General features: G+C 41.4%; 1 protein-coding gene across 3 annotated transcripts; it reads left to right on the top strand.

Moving 5' to 3' along the window:
* Window positions 1-1,879: 1,879 nt before the first annotated feature.
* TMEM263 (transmembrane protein 263) lies at window positions 1,880-15,244 on the top strand. Of its 3 annotated transcripts, none has more exons than XM_020803651.3 (5): window positions 1,880-2,771; window positions 4,921-4,968; window positions 7,919-7,999; window positions 10,527-10,596; window positions 13,275-15,244. In XM_020803651.3, exons 4-5 carry the CDS (start codon window positions 10,533-10,535, stop codon window positions 13,559-13,561), a joined length of 351 nt encoding a protein of 116 aa, XP_020659310.3. In that variant the 5' UTR covers window positions 1,880-2,771; window positions 4,921-4,968; window positions 7,919-7,999; window positions 10,527-10,532; the 3' UTR covers window positions 13,562-15,244. The 3 variants fall into 3 exon arrangements, with proteins under 3 accessions (XP_020659310.3, XP_020659312.3, XP_078232331.1); XM_020803653.3 differs by lacking the exon at window positions 1,880-2,771 and adding an exon at window positions 2,864-3,358; XM_078376205.1 differs by lacking the exon at window positions 1,880-2,771 and adding an exon at window positions 3,467-3,539.
* Window positions 15,245-16,254: the final 1,010 nt, after the last annotated feature.

The following is a 16,254-nucleotide window of genomic DNA, read 5'->3' as shown; positions in this document are numbered from 1 at the left end:
AGATGGGCAATACCAAAATCAATTGATTATGTTCTCTGCAGCCAAAGATGGAGAAGCTCTATACAGTCAGCAAAAACAAGACCTGGAGCTGATTGTGGCTCTGACCATCAGCTTCTTATAGCAAAATTCAAGCTTAAACTGAAGAAAGTAGGAAAAACCACTGGGCTAGTCAGATATAATCTAAACCAATTCCCTTATGAATAGTGGAAGAGAAGAACAGATTTAAGGAACTCGATTTGGTGGACAGAGTGCCTGAAGAACTATGGCTGGAGGCTTGTAACATTGTACAGGAGGCAGCAACAAAAAACATATCAAAGAAAAGGAAATGCAAGAAAGTAAAGTGGCTGACCAACGAGGCCTTACAAAGAACAGAGAAAGGAAACAAAACACAAGGGAGATAGGGAAAGCTACAGAAAATGGAATGCAGACTTCCAAAGAATAGCAAGGAGAGACAAGAGGGCCTTCATAAATGAACAGTGCAAAGAAATAGGGGGAAATAATAGAAAGAGAAAAACCAGAGATCTGTTCAAGAAAATTGGAGATATTAAAGGAACCTTTTGTGTAAAGATGGACATGATAAAGGACAAAAATGGTTGGGACCTCACAGAAGCAGAAGACATCAAGAAGAGGTGGCAAGAATACACAGAATTACACCAGAAGATCTGGAAAACCCAGATAGTGTGGTTGCTGACCTAGAGCCAGACATCCTAGAGAGTGAAGTCAAATGGGCCTTAGAAAGCATGGCTAACAACAAGACCAGTGGAGGTGGTGGCATTCCAGTGGAACTATTTAAAATCTTAAAAGATGATGCTGTTAAGGTGCTACATTCAATATGCCAGCAAGAATGGAAAACTTAGCAGTAGCCAGAGGATTGGAAAAGTTCAGTCTACATCCCAATCCCAAAGAAGGCCAGTGCCAAAGAATGCTCCAACTACTGTATAATTGCACTTATTTCGCACGCTAGCAAGGTTATGCTCAAAATCCTACAAGGTAGGCTTCAGCAATATGTGGGCTGAGAACTCCCAGAAGTACAAGCTGGATTTTGAAGGGGCAGAGGAACTCTAGACCAAATTGCTAACATGACCTGGATTATAGATGAATCCCAAGCTGAATTAATATTGCTGGAAGAAATAGCATCAATCTCAGATGTGCAGATGATACCACTCTGATGGCAGAAAGTGAGAAGGAATTAAAGAACCTCTTAATGAAGGTGAAAGAGGAGAGCACAAAAAATTGGTCTGAAGCTCAACATTAAAAAACTAAGATCACAGCCACTGGTCCCATCATGTCCTGGCAAATAGAAGGGGAAGATATGGAGGCAGTGACAGATTTTACTTTCTTGGACTCCATGATCACTGCAGATGGTGACAGCAGCTATGAAATTAAAAGACGCCTGCTTCTTGGGAGGAAAGCAATGACAAACCTGGACAGCATCTTAAAAAGCAGAGACATCACCATGCCGACAAAGGTCTGCATAGTTAAAGCTATGGTTTTTCCTGTAGTGATGTATGGAAGTGAGAGCTGTACCATAAAGAAGGCTGACCGCCGAAGAATTGATGCTTTGAATTCTGGTGGTGGAGGAGACTCTTGAGAGTCCCCTGGACTGCAAGGAGAACAAACCTATCTGTTCTGAAGGAAATCAACCCTGAGTGCTCACTGGAAGGACAAATCCTGAAGCTGAGGCTCCAATACTTTGGCCATCTCATGAGAAGAGGAGACTCCCTGGAAAAGCTCGATGTTGGGAAAGTGTGAAGGCAAGAGAAGGGGACTACAGAGGACGAGATGGTTGGACAGTGTCATAAAAGCTACCAACATGAATTTGACCAAACTCCGGGAGGCAGTGGAAGACAGGAGGGCCTGGCATGCTCTGGTCCATGGGGTCACGAAGATTCGGACACGACTTAACTACTAAACAACAAACCAGACTCAGACTTGGGACTCAAACCTAAAGACTTGCCAACAACCTTGATATTGTTGCAATTTTTCCCTGCAAAGGCTGCCTTGTTGGCGCATTTTGTAATCGCTAGCACAAACTCACAACACACTGGTTTCCCTGGCGTAGGTTCTTCACAGGGAACATGTTTGTCTCTAGACTTTGCACTGCTCATGTATACTGTATTTTAAAGACATGGGAACCCAGGTTGAGAAGGAGGTAACTGTTGGTAACCTAGTTGAGAAGTTGGCAATACAGTACTGTACGCACACTGTTCCTAGAAAATATGTGCAGCAAACCTAAAACTAAAAATGAAAGTGCTGCGGCACTTTAAGGACTAATTTGTTTATTCAGAGATAATTAATGTATTTTGTACCCACACCTCTAGCAGTCTTTTCAGCTACTGATGGAGGGAAGGGAAAAGACGGCAAGGTAGTGGGTATGCGTGTGCAGAATTGCTCACGGAGAATTCTTTTCTAGACCGACGCTGACAACTTCATCCATCCTTTCCCTTCACTTGTCTCCTCGGTAGTTGGGGGAAGCCTGAGGGGAAAACTCGAAGCGGCCCGACCCACAGACACGCTTAGGCCTAGAACGAAGCGCCTGCGCGCCCCTCCGAGCGGCGGGGGCGCTGGGGGCCGGCCTGAGGCGGGCTCTTCGGGCGGGGACAGGGCGAGGTGCGTAGGGCGCCACGTCGGCAGGCACCGAAGAAACAGCCGCCGCCGCAGCAACGAGGCAGAGAGAGGGGCTCGGCGTTTGCTTCGGGATCCCGGAGGCGCCTTCCTTCCGAAGCCGTCAGCCAGACTGACCCGAGCGGCCGGACGAGTGGGCCGTGAAGGTGAGCGTGAAACGCGGCCTGTTCGCTGCCCGCTTTGCAGGGAGGGAGGGAGGCGGGAGGGTGGACTCGTGCATCTTCCCCACCCCCTGGCCTCCGCGGAGGAAGGCAAGAGGGGTGGGTGGGAGCAGGGAGACCGCTCCAGTTCGACCCCCCAATTTATTGGAGTTGGGGGGGGGTCTCTTGCCTGCTTAGGGAGAGGGGGGAGCAGGAGGAGAAGAGGCGAGCCTCAGTTATGAGGAGGGGGCACCTCCAGAAGTCGGCTAAGGAAGGGCGGCCGTGACTGACTGGAGGGCGGCTTTTCCCTTCTAAATTTACCTGAGGAACTCCGTTTTGCATGAGGAGACACATACCCCTTCCCGCCTGTTTTTCTGTTTCTGTTTATAATTTTTTTTAGGGGGGTATGAAGGGAAACAGAGGTTGGGGGATGGAGAGGGAGTGACTTGCTTTAAAAAATATATATGAGTGTAGGTTTGCCTAGGAGGAGCTGTTGCACTTCTTTCCTGCCTTCGAAACGGTTTTCAGAGCAACCCTGTACGTGTTTTTCTCCGAATTAAGTCCGTCACTACTCCTTAGGGCTTCACTCCCGGGTAAGCGTGCAGAGGATTAAAGCCGTGGAGATAAAATCTAAAATGGTTCAAATCTGCCACGAGAACCGAGCCTTTAAAGCCAAACGTCCCCGTAAACGTCGTTAGGGGTTGACGTTCATGACGTAAATATCCACCATCCTTCCCTTGAGAACCTGTTTTCTGCAGGGCTGTTAAAAGCTTGGTAATAGCAAACCTCCGGGGACGAGAAGGGACGCGATATCTGCAAGCCCTTTCTCTCGCACTTTATTCACTCCTTAAAAGCAAGCTAGAAATTCCGAGTGCAGATGGCATGGAAACCTGTCATTGAAGGTGGATGGGAGGGAGGGAGATGGTGAAGACCGTGCTGGATGTCGCCAGTACAGTATTTTCTTGGCAGGAGATACGTAGGTCGGTCCGGTGGCAACAGGCATTTATGTTAAGACGTGGGCGCATTCTTCGAGGAGGTTGGGGGGGGAAAAGCCCAGGCAGGCACGTCAACAGCATTTGGTGCCTCTAGGTTACATCCCTGCCACGTCACTGCTGGGATCCATCCATGGACTCTTTCTTTGTGTTTGCAGGATTCCTATTTAGAGCTCTATGTAGTAGAAGTAGCTGATTCTCCAAGTCTCTGCATATAGACCTACTGTGACTTTGTTTTCAGGCTGTTTCCTCTCCCTCCCCCCCACTCCCAGCTGTAGTGGGTGGTTGGGTCATTATTACAGTATTTGTGACATTAAAACAAATTATTGAGAATATTTATGCAGAATTGTAGTAATTTTGTTGTTCTGAAGGTGTACTTTGCATGTTGGTTTGCTTTTGTATGTGGTATGTAAATGTGTATTAAGTATTGCTGTTACCGAAAGTATATGCTTCATACTTAAAAACTATTACTGATGATGGCTGACCAACCTTTTTTAAGAGTCTAGCTGCTTATGTGGAGATTAGCTTGTATGGCTCCGGTATCTCTGCCTTAAGAATAGATTATACCTGGACCATCTCTATTCTAAAACAAAAATGGAAACCTCTCTTCCAAGAGATGGATGTGGGGACCCTTCGCTTCATATGGTTTCAGCAATATCTTCTGAGATATTCTTCAGTATTTATTTATTTATTTGATTTATACCCCGCCTATCTGGCCTGTAAGGCCACTCTAGGTGGCTATGTTCTGCAAAGTCTTGACTCTAAAAAGAGCCTTTTTCTTTTGTCCCTTGCAAACCCTTTAGTTTTTCTCCTGTTCCATCCTTGCTTTAAAAGTACACCAAGAACTAAATTTACTCTTTATCTTACATTGTTGGCCTGTCATGTGAGAACGTGTTATTAAGTGAAGTTAAACTTGTCTGGATTGATATATATCCTCTTAGTTGGAGTTTAGTACTTATTCATCAAAGAAAGAAGTTTTTAAGTGGTAGTTAAACAGAAGTTCTTATGTGTTCAAAGCATTGTGTTAATTCTGATTCTTTATGAACTGCATAAATATATTTTACTTATATTTCTTTGTGGGGGTGTTGCAGTTCACATGTGTAATTCATAGTGGTATTTTGAGAAACTTGTGTATAAATATTAATAGCGTGTTACTTTCTTAGGTTTTCTGTAGAAAATCACAGTGGGAATTCCAAATGAAGTAACATTTAGTAAGTATTAATTTCCATATATAAATTATGTTTATATTATTTGATTGTTTGGCATATGAAAATGGAGAATATCAGACATGGAAGAAGAGGAGGACAAGGCAAAAGGGAGTCTTTGTCAATGATGAAAGTCACCTGCCTTTGCAGAGGAATATTGAGAGGAGCCAATTGCTTTTCCTGTTCTAAAAACTGTCCTGATACAGTATGACTGTTTCTTTAGCTAGCACAGAATATTCCCATAAGCACAAATTATTGCAAAGAAACAGTGACTCTGTTAGCGCAGCAAGATAGGCTGAAACTATCCCCAGTTCATTTTGGCATCGAATTATCTAAAACAATGTGTCCTTACCCACCCACCCACTTATCTAGAAATAAATTCTTTTTAAATGTCTGGATTTTTCTCTACAGTTTTGTTGATTGCACTCTTGGCTACCTAACCCATTTCCTGTGTCACAAAATCTGTACGACACTGGCAGTGTGTAGAGATGCACGTGCCCTGCCTAGAACATTGCTGCAGCACTGTTCTGAGTACCTGGAGCCAGACAAAAGTATGGTTCTGAGAGGTGCTGAGATCATTAATACATAATTGAGAAGCTGCTGTGCCAACATTATAAAATGGGGGAGGCCAATGTTGTTTTTGGAGAGGAAGGCAGCAGCAGAGAGGGCTTGTTAAGAGCATTAGGCCACTTTGAATGTTGGTAGAGGTTGACCTGACATAGGCTGAAATCCTATTGTTTAGCATAATATGTTGCACTACTGCAGGCCCACTGAGTCAGTGGTGATTTGGTGAGTCAACTCCATTGTAAGCTCCATAGATTCAAATTGGCCTACTCTAGTGGCTTTAAGTTTCTCCCTTCTAGGCTCTTAGTGGAGTTTTGTTTATAAATATGAAAACAGTCTGCATGGAGAAATGTTGTGGGCAATGCCATATAGAATATGATCTTTATTTGTGGTCAGATTAATATCAGCAGAGGGATAGTTTGCAAAAGAGCAATAAGCAATTAATTCAGAATAGCCCAGTTACGGAATTGATAAAAATAGCACATGCTGTTGCATGGCATGGTATTCAACTCATTTGCCAATGTGAAGAAAAGTATTTCCTAGCAAGTGCTGGACACCAATAAAGCCATTTAAAATAGTAACAATATTTGGCATTTATATGATGCTTTCTAAGTGATCTGAGCACTTGGCATTATCTTAGGCTAACTTCTCTCATGTCACTTATTCTGTGGCAGAGACAAGACTTGAACCAAGGATCATCTGGGTCATAGCCCAAGATGCTTAGTCATTGGGCTGTATTCACTGTTTTGTTCATGACTGCACTAACTGGCAGATTCATGAAGAAATAATACCTTTATATTATGGTAATTCCATTCAGAAAACATGAGTATTTCCCATGACAGTTGGCTATGCTGGATAGGGCTGTTAAGGAGTTGTAGTTCAACATCATCTGGAGAGCCACAGGTTGCCCTTTCCCATCCTGCGTTGTGTCCTGTCATGTTGTCTCACACTCATGGCAACCCTATGAATGAGTGATTTTTAACAGCTGTGCTCTGCTTTTGCAAACTCAAGGCTGTGGCTTTGTTTATTGAATCCTATAGTATAGGGTACTGCTTTATGTTAAGAAGTTCCACTCACTCAGCATTTACAGTGTCATTTCTGAGGAATACAAAGGTATTTTGTATAGGATGAGAAGACCCAATAGATGTCAGGCTATCTTGGCTAAATAGGTGCATGCACATTTGCTGCATATAGTGATATATAGGTAGGGATCATACAGCTTTTTATACAGGAATGTTCAGTGTTAGAAACATACATGCAGCAGCTAAAAATGAGTATATACATGGAAACTGCATAGTAATAACAAGGATAAACACATATTCATGTTAATTATCTAGGAAAAATAGTTGGATGTCTCTTAGCCTCCTGGCAAGTCCCATCTTGCCATGAATGTTTGGACTTTTGGTACTTGCTTTGAAGAAGTGGGATTTACCCATGAAAGCTCGCAGCCGGGAAGGCAGTCCCGCCCCTTGGAGGGGGGGCTGTGGAGACGGGGGTTGAGGGGTGAGGGGACCCCAGGGTGCAGGGAGACGGGGACCTGGTCAGGATACGACCCCCCATCTCTGGAGGAAAGGGGTCCAGGTGGGTGGGGAGGGGAGAGGGAGAGAAGCACCCCTTGTCAGGCTGGGGGGGCCCCTCTGTGTCTGCCTCTGTTTGTGTGTGTGTGTGTGTGTGTTCTGCAACCCATGCTCCCCTTCTTCTTGCATGGCATGGAAGGCTCCCAGGCTCTGCCATGCCACCCCTTTCCCCAAAAGGACTCGGAATTGGAAATAAAGAGCGGGGCCCAAGACAGGACCAAGGCATATAAATGGCGCAGTGGTTAAAACGCTGTACTGCAGCTAAAACTGTGCTCACGACCTGGGGTTCAAATCCCAGGTAGCCGGCTCAAGGTTGACTCAGCCTTCCATCCTTCCGAGGTCGGTAAAATGAGTACCCAGCTTGCTGGGGGGGGGGCAATGTGTAGCCTGTATAATTAAAATTGTAAACCGCCCGGAGAGTGCTTGTAGCGCTATGGGGTGGTATATAAGTCCAATAAATAAATAAATAAATAAATAAATTTTTTAATTAGTGACCTATAAAGGTATTGCCTGTTCTTGCGTTTGTCTTTTTATAAAGACATTGAATGGTCCCCAGAGAGAAGGAATCTCATCTTTTAAACATGCATGTTAAAATAGTGAATGAACCACTGCTTCTCTAGGAAACACATTGTCTCAATTACGTATACATCATGTTTCTTGAATGGGGTCAGCTGTTTTTTCTTGCAGAAATGTCTTAGACCTGTATTGCTATTGTACAAGGTACAATATCTGTTAGGCTGAGGTAATGCTTGTATCTGTTAGAGTGAGGTAATGTTTGTTCCCTTTGAAATTTAACAATTCATTTATTAATGTAGATGTTGCCATTTAATTATAAGAAAAAGGAGAAGAGAACTTGATCTTGGCACTTTGAAGACATATAGCAGAGCATTAAAAAGGTATGTAGTTCATGTGTGATGTTTGTTTAATTCTATAATACTGTAGAATATTTCTTGAAAGATATCAGTGGCAGTCTGTATGTTAGCTACTTTATTTCAATATGTGACTGAATTCAGTTTTTAAATATACATTTAATGTGCATATATTTCTTTTTAAAACCTGAAACAGGTAGCATTCAAACTCTGCTTAAATGACAGAAGCTGTGGGTTGCAGGTAATCAGCAGTGCTAAAAACAAACACTGTGATGCTCAAACGTCTTAATGTTTAGAAGTAGATACATATTCTACAATATCTCCACATGCTGGTGAAACCATGATCAATGTTAGTTTGTTGGTCAATAATGTCATGAGGAAATGTTTACTTAAAGCAAAAGTCTGAAGGGTGTTGGATAGTAGAGGGTTAAAAAATCAGCTTTAAGCATCTGTTAATTTGTGCCATCTTGAAAGTATACATTTTGTTCTTCTAAAATGGCACCTTCAGAAAGCAATTTGATACTATGCCAGGCTAAGGCAAAGTGGAGATCAATGCTGTAACTAGCCAACTCTGTAGGAAATATGTGGTTGTTCTAAATGGAATCTATCAGATCTCTTGGCAAAATTCCACATGATCTTGATTGTTCTAATTAAAAAACAGAACATGTCAGCAAGTTGGTGTGTCCCTCATGAACTAAATCTGTTATATCAGAGTTGTGAATGAGATGTGAATACAACTTTGCTTGTAATGATTCCACATGGTGAGTTGGTGTGGTATGTGTGTATGTGGTTTCAAGCTTTTGACACTGCCTTATATACAGTAGTTAAAAGTAAAACCCACTGACTTCAACAGATGTTGTATTCAGCTGCCTTAGAACCATGGCACAAGTAAGTCAGCCTGAGATAATAAATGCATTAAATCACATTAGGACAACATATAGTCATTAAAATGTTGGATAGCATGAAATGTGTTCCTTTGATTGATGGATTGTTACTCTTAATGATGAGTTTGTCATACTAATTTTAAATATTGTATTTATAAGCATGTTAGAGTGGCTAGTGGTACACATTTCACAACTGTGGTACACATTTCAAAATAATATAAGGTATACAATAATACCTTATATTATTGTAACATTTGTTACAATAATATAAGGAAAAATTGTCTTTGTCTCTAAATCCATGTGTTATACCCTGTTTCCCCTAAAATAAGACCGAACCTGAAAATAAGCCCTAGTATATTTCACGATGCGTGTACTACAAAAATAAGCCATAGTTAAGTGAAACCCTGCCCTCCACCATTGTGCAGCAACCAGTACATGACATGACTGTATTTGAATAAATGTAGATGGTTGAACATGAAAAAATAAAACATCCCCTGAAAATAAGTCCTAATGCGTTTTTGGAGCAAAAAGTAATATAAGACCCTGTCTTATTTTTGGGAAACAGGGTACTTTCATTCAGTTTAATGATATTTTGTTTGCTGCCCCCCCTTTTTTATTAAATCTTGTATCTTGACAAATTGAAAATAGCATGTTTGTACTTAACAGAGAAAGTAGCATTATTGGCTGGTACATCAGTTTGTTAAATAATATTTTGTGATTTTTTTTTTGCATGGGCATGCCATTTGTTACACACCAGCATCATTGGCTAATTCAGCAAATATTAGGATTCAGTTGAATTGTTTTTTCCCAATGGGGTGCAGGTGAAAAATGGGCTTCTTTAAAAGTGTATGCCTTTGTGAAAACAAGAACTCTTTGGTATCTTAATCACCAAAGGCAATAATATCCTGTTGACTATCGGCAGAGTGGAACACTTCCTGGCAGGAGATTTGCTTAGCCTTAACTTGTCCGAGTGGAGACTGTGCAGCTGACCTATTAATGAAAAGGGGGATTCCACTTGCACAAAGATATGCTAGATAACTTGTTATATATATCTTTCTATTTGCACAGTGACTGGTTTTGTGAACACCAAAATCAAACAGGATTCTCCCTTCATGAAGTGATTGTAGCATAGACTTTTATGGACTATAGACCACTTTATCAGATTCATGAAATGTTATGTAGTATCTTGGGTATATATTTATGGAAGTGCTGTGTTAGTCTGTGCAAGCATTTTAAGACCCCTACCCCGCAAAAAGAAAGAAAACAAAAATGTGTGACACATTAAAGGATTACCCTGCTTTTACACACCTTCTGTGTGGTTTATAACCTGTGGTTTATAACCTAGTGTGTCTGAAGAAGTTGGATGAATCTGCAGAAGTTCACACTGAAATATAACAGTTTTTAAGGTGCTACATTTTCTTTTTTCCTGAATAGGTATAGGTATATATTCAGTACATAGGGTAGAGAATGTACTGGATTGTACTGAACTGAACTGGAGTGCAGACAGTGATGCCTGAGGGAAATTAAATACAGAAAATACTGAAAGTTATAACTGTATTATTAATATTGACCATTCAACAAAATGGTGATAGCACAAACATTCTGGCAGTAAGCAAGCTAATTGCATATGGGACTGTATAATATATGAGATATTTTCTTTTTCCTTTTAGGCAATAATGAATCAAACAGACAAAAATGAACAGGATGTTCCCCCATATCTTAATGATGTGCCACCAGAAGGTAAATTTCTATAACTGTATAATTATTACGAACACGAGAGAGAGAGAGAGAGAGAGAGACAGAGACAGAGACAGAGAGAGAGAGAATGTAATTCTTTAAGTTAAAATGTCTTAGTAAGGTATAGCTAATAGGTATTTGTTAAAGATTACTTCAGTAAATGGATTTCTTGTCGAGCTAACTGATGCAGTGTTTAAGAATGGCAGCAACAAAACTGACACCCCTGCAAACTGTACTGCTGAATAAAAGTGAGAATTAACCAGGATAATTAACCTGAATAAAAGGAGAATTAACCAGGACTGGATTTTTGCATGGAAGGGTCATTCATTCCTGTCACATCAAGTACATTCTTAGCTTAAGATTCTTTACTTAAGTGTATACAATTTGCATAAAACTCTGGTTGTTGTTTCTAGTAAAAAAAACAAAGTATGTTCCACAAACATGAAGTCTGTCAGCAGTAATGAGCTTGTTGCTATTATAAGGAGGAGCATTTAGGAGGACCGGGCAACAGGCAGCCAGAACTTCAGTTACTCTTCTAGTGAATAAAAAGTCTAGAAGTTTTCTACTTTTCTGGCATAATGATTCCAGTCCTCTCAAATCATTTGCATATTATACATATGTTGCTAAAATATAAATAATGGACATCTTAGGTGAAGTATCCTAACATTTTAAACAGATGAAATAAAATATTCACTTGTATATTACAATCTTTAAAATAATAACTCTGAACAGTGTTGTGATATAAAATAAGCTTGACATAAAATACAGTAGTGCCCCACATAGTGACGTTAATCCGTTCCAGGAAAAATGTCGCTATCCGGAAACATTGCTAAACTGAACGGAAAACCCCATAGGAATGGAGTTTAATGCGTTCCTATGGGGGGGTAAACTCACCGCTAAGCGGGAATCCTCCGTAGGATAAGCGAGGAATTGGTGCGAAAACGCTGTGGGTGGCCATTTTCTTCATCCGGCAGCCATTTTGGAACCGCCAATCAGCTGTGCGAAAATGGGGCCTTCCCCCAGCTGACCGGCAGGGGCTTCGGAAGGATCGCGCGTGGTCCTTCCGAAGTGCCCGCCGGCATTTTCCCCCAGCTGACCGGCGGGAGCTTCGGTCGCGGTCCTTCCGAAGCTCCCGCCGGTCAGCTGGGGGAAAATGCCGGCTGAGGCTTTGCGAGGACCGTGAGGGAAGGCTCCCCCGTGGTCCTTCCAAAGCCTCCGCCGGTCGGCTGGGGGAAAATGGGGCCTATGGGCCCCATTTGGGCCTTTTCCCCCATAGGGAACATCACAATGCGATCGCTTTTGCGATCACAAAATCCGCATTGCTATGCGGATTCGTCGTTAAACGGGGCATCCGTTAAGTGAGGCACCACTGTATAGACAAATAAATGCCCAAGATTGCAGAATTCTGGAAATATTTTTAAATTAGATCAGCTGTTAGAACGGCTTGGTTAAAAGGAGTTGCCTATGTACTGCTGAAACATTTTGAGACTGTTTGAAATTGTGTTGTGTTGTGCTAAAATAGACACTCATCTATTTTATGTGTCGCATGAAGCAGAAGTTGGGGTTCCAAATATTTGATAAAGGGAAAAGTGGCTCAAGAAGTTTAGTAATTAGCCACAATGGAAAATTCTTTCTGAAAAAATCTGTGTTTTAATATTAGGCTACATTTGCAAAAGTAAAAAAGGCCATTGAGGTGTAGTAGATAAGAATTGTAGCTCCCCAGATATTGTTGGACTTGTCAGTCAGCCCTAAGTAACATAGCCAGCAGTGGCAGAGCCAGATATAATGGCCCAAAGTGGCTCACCCTAGATCAGTGTGTTAGACAGAGACTTCGCAGTGGTTCCCAACCTTTTTAACCCTGCGGACTGGTTGGAGAAGGCAGGGCACCCCCCTTGCTCGTGCGCATGCACAAAGGCGCGGGAGGGTCCTTGTGTGGGGGTGTGCGCTGGTGTGCATGCACAAAGGATGGTGCAGCACTCGTGTGGGGGTATGCATGCATGCACAAAGGGCGGTGCAGGGAGCACTCGTGGGCATGCACAAAGGGTTGGGGGATCACTTGCGTGGGTGCAGGCGCATGCGCAGAGGCTGTGCGGGGGAGTGTGGGGGGGTGGGGAGGAGGTCTGTCTCTGTGGCCCAGTCCGGCTCAGGCCACAGACCAGCACCAGGCCACGGACTGCGGGTTGGGGACCTCTGCACTAAAATCCATGGGTGACCCTGACAGTCATGCTGTCAGCTTGATCTGTTTCAGAGAGTAACGATAAAATGAGGAAAACAAGAGCTATCTGAACTCGCTACTGGAAAGGCTGGATATAAATCTAACTAATAAATATAGGGGCCAAAATCCTGTTGCTTAGCAAAGTAAATTACACTAAAAGTAGGTCCATTTAATCAGTAATGATTTGGTGAGTCAACTCCTTTGTTCTATTAATTCAGATAGGCGTAATCTAACTGCAGCTTACTTTAGCATAGTCACAGTAAGAGTAGGCTCGTTTGAATCAGTAGAACCTATGGAAGAGATGATTCACCAAATTTCCATTGATTCAATGAGCCTAATTGAATGCAATTTACTACACTAAGTGACAGGATTTTATTTGTGTAATGTATGTGATGTCATGAGAATACTGTACTTGTTCATTGAACTTTTCAATGTGTTCTGAATATTTACTCTTTCTTGTTCTCAGATTCCTTAAAAGATCATCCACAGCAGCAACCTGGCATGCTTTCTCGTGTGACTGGTGGGCTCTTCAGCATAACAAAAGGAGCTGTTGGTGCCACCATTGGTGGTGTGGCATGGATAGGAGGGAAAAGTTTTGAAGTGACCAAAACAGCAGTAACAGCTGTGCCTTCTATGGGAGTAGGATTGGTTAAAGGAAGTGTATCTGCTGTGACAGGAGGTGTTACAGCTGTAGGATCTGCTATCACAAGCAAAGTGCCTTTGACAGGGAAGAAAAAGGATAAGTCTGATTAAGGCAGCAGCTAAGACCTATGTATCAAGGACGTGTCTGCATGGCTTGAAATCTGCAAATATTTGGACTTCTAGGAAGCCACAGATCTTAAGACGTGCGTAAAGAACTGTTTGAGTAACTTTCATGTGAAATGGACAGAACCAGCTTGGCTTTGAACTATCTAAATCTTTAGATTTCCTCAAGTACTCATCTAGTGAAATGTTAAGACTTGATTACATGTGTAATCAGATGCATGGGTCTGAAGGGATGACTCACATTTGAATATTAATTCACTGTAGTTTTTTTTTCAGTCTTGAACTAAAAATGTGAAAATAAAAATGGAGGTAATGGCCTAACAGAGTTAAGCACTTTGAAATCCTTTTGGTTTCAATGGGAGGAATTTAAATATGTGTTTAAGTCTCCCTTTAAAATCACTTGAAAGTGCTTAAGTATTGGCTGGATCGTGCCACTAGTTGGTAGCCTCTGCAGTACCATAAATATATTGATGTTCTAAGTACAAGTCTGTGGCTCCTGTATTTTCTTGGATAAGGAATCATTGAACTGCCTAAAGGATCTTCATATATCTTTGTTTTTTGAAACTATTTTTGTACATTCTAAATTTTTTGAATGGTGACATCTGTCACAAGGGGTGTGTGTGTGTGCACGCGCACATATAGATGTATATTATTAACTCATTCATGCCTTAGAGTGAAAAACAATCTATTTTTACTTAGTGAACCTATAAAGATTTTGTAATGTCCCTCATTTCAGTGCAGTCTATGAAGAAGCTTTACACTTTTTAAAGAAAAGAACTTGATACCAAGTCACAAAGACTGCTAAATCTCAGGTGTAGCTTACTGGTATCTGCCTACAAAATGAAAATCCTTTGTGGTATTCAGTTTTTTTAACTGACATGTAAGTCCAAGTTTACAGTCCAGATAATTAATGTCTGGCACTAGAATGAAAACACTTTTCTGTAGCTTCTAGCCCAACAGTACAAATAACTCTAAAATCTATTTCTTTGGCACAGGACATAAATCCAACAGTAGCTTGGATCAGGTTGCCATCAGGTTATTTTGTAGGAGATAAAAAATGAGGCTGTTGAGCAAGAGTTGTTAATGGATTAGATTCATCACTTTCAATATGACAACATAAAGAACCTACTACCAATAGGGTAAGCTTGGAAGATAAGAAAAACAAAATGGTCCCCAAGATTTGCTAGTGATGAAAGCAAAATGATTTAAAATGAACTAATGCTTGCATAAACATCAGTTTAAAACATACAGTCTCAAGGTTTCCTGAGCAAGATTATTTTTTCACTTCAAATTCATTAACCACAAAGTGGCCCTATTCAAATAAGGGGGCTATATTGCGGATTAAATGGGTTTATGCCTTGTGAGATTCATTTGAAAGCTCTTCAGCATGTTCCTGTTGACTTTGTAGCATTTTTATAGTCTGTAAAAAGTAGCTGAAGTTCACATGAATATTCTGTATGCAGCATTTCCTAAAATGTGTGTGTTAAAATAAAAGGGGAACAAATCTTAGCATGTGAAATTGGTCAGAATGGTCATGATTATAAACAAGTAGATTAATGAGCAATGTGGGTTTTTTCTTTTGTAAAATTTACATCCAAAAGCTATCATTTGTCTAAAATTACTTATTCTCTTTACTAGCGTTTTGTAAATTAAACAGTCTGATGTAAGTAACTGTGATGCTGCTATTCCTATTTCAGCTGCAGTGACCATAGTTTGGTGGTAAGGGTACACACTGCTCTTGCAGACATCTCTGCTTAAAAAGATAATGATAGCAAGGGTCAGTGCTGAACACCTTGAAAGGCTGCTGTCCATCTAGCTCAGCACTCTGCTCTGATTGACCAACATAAAGCAACTCTGTATTTTTCTGAGATCTACCTTTATTTAATCTATTTTTGACCCAATTGTCTCTAAAAGATAAAATAGAATGTGTTCCTTTAAGCTACCCAAGCACAAAAATTTATTATTTCTGCTGTCTGAACAAGGGCTTTATGAAAGCAATGTTAAATGAGACAGTGAAGAGGTGTAATAAGGGCATACTGGTAGTTGAGAGCTTGTGAGAAGCTTTTAATAAAGGATGTCTCGACAAGCATGCAGATACTCACATTTTGATGTTCAACTATTCCTTAATGGCTGAACATCAAAATGTGAATATCTGCATGCTTGTCAACATATAGTAGCCAAAATCCTGTTGCTTTGTGTAATAAATTGTACTAGAGTAGGCCCATTGAATCACTCAGGCTTCATTGACTCAACACCTCTATATGTTCCTTGATCGAAATGGGTCTCCTTTAACTGCAACTTACTAAAGTATATCACTAGTAGACCCATTGTAATCAATGGAATTTACAGAGAAGTTGACTCAGGGAATCTCCATTGGGTCAATGGGCTTATTCTACACTAAGCAACAGAATTTTGGCCAGTAATAGGTATGTTGAAGTGGCTACAGAACCAGGGGGCCAGGACTTTGAATACTCACTTAACCAAGATGACCCAGAGCAAATGTAGCTGATGGGATTTACATGTTTTGTCTCCTGTGCTGCCTTTGGTAAACTGCATAGTTCCCCACACACACACACACACAAGGGTGGAAGGCTGAGTCAACCTTGAGCCGGCTACGTGGGATCAAACCTTTGACCGCAACTACACTTTTGGCTGCAGTACAGCAGTTAAACCACTGTGCT

The sequence above is a fragment of the Pogona vitticeps genome, chromosome 5, assembly GCF_051106095.1.
Source record: "Pogona vitticeps strain Pit_001003342236 chromosome 5, PviZW2.1, whole genome shotgun sequence".
Lineage (NCBI taxonomy): Eukaryota > Metazoa > Chordata > Lepidosauria > Squamata > Agamidae > Pogona > Pogona vitticeps.
The sequence above is the reverse complement of the archived record's forward strand: the minus strand, read 5'-3'. Positions and strand labels throughout refer to the sequence as shown.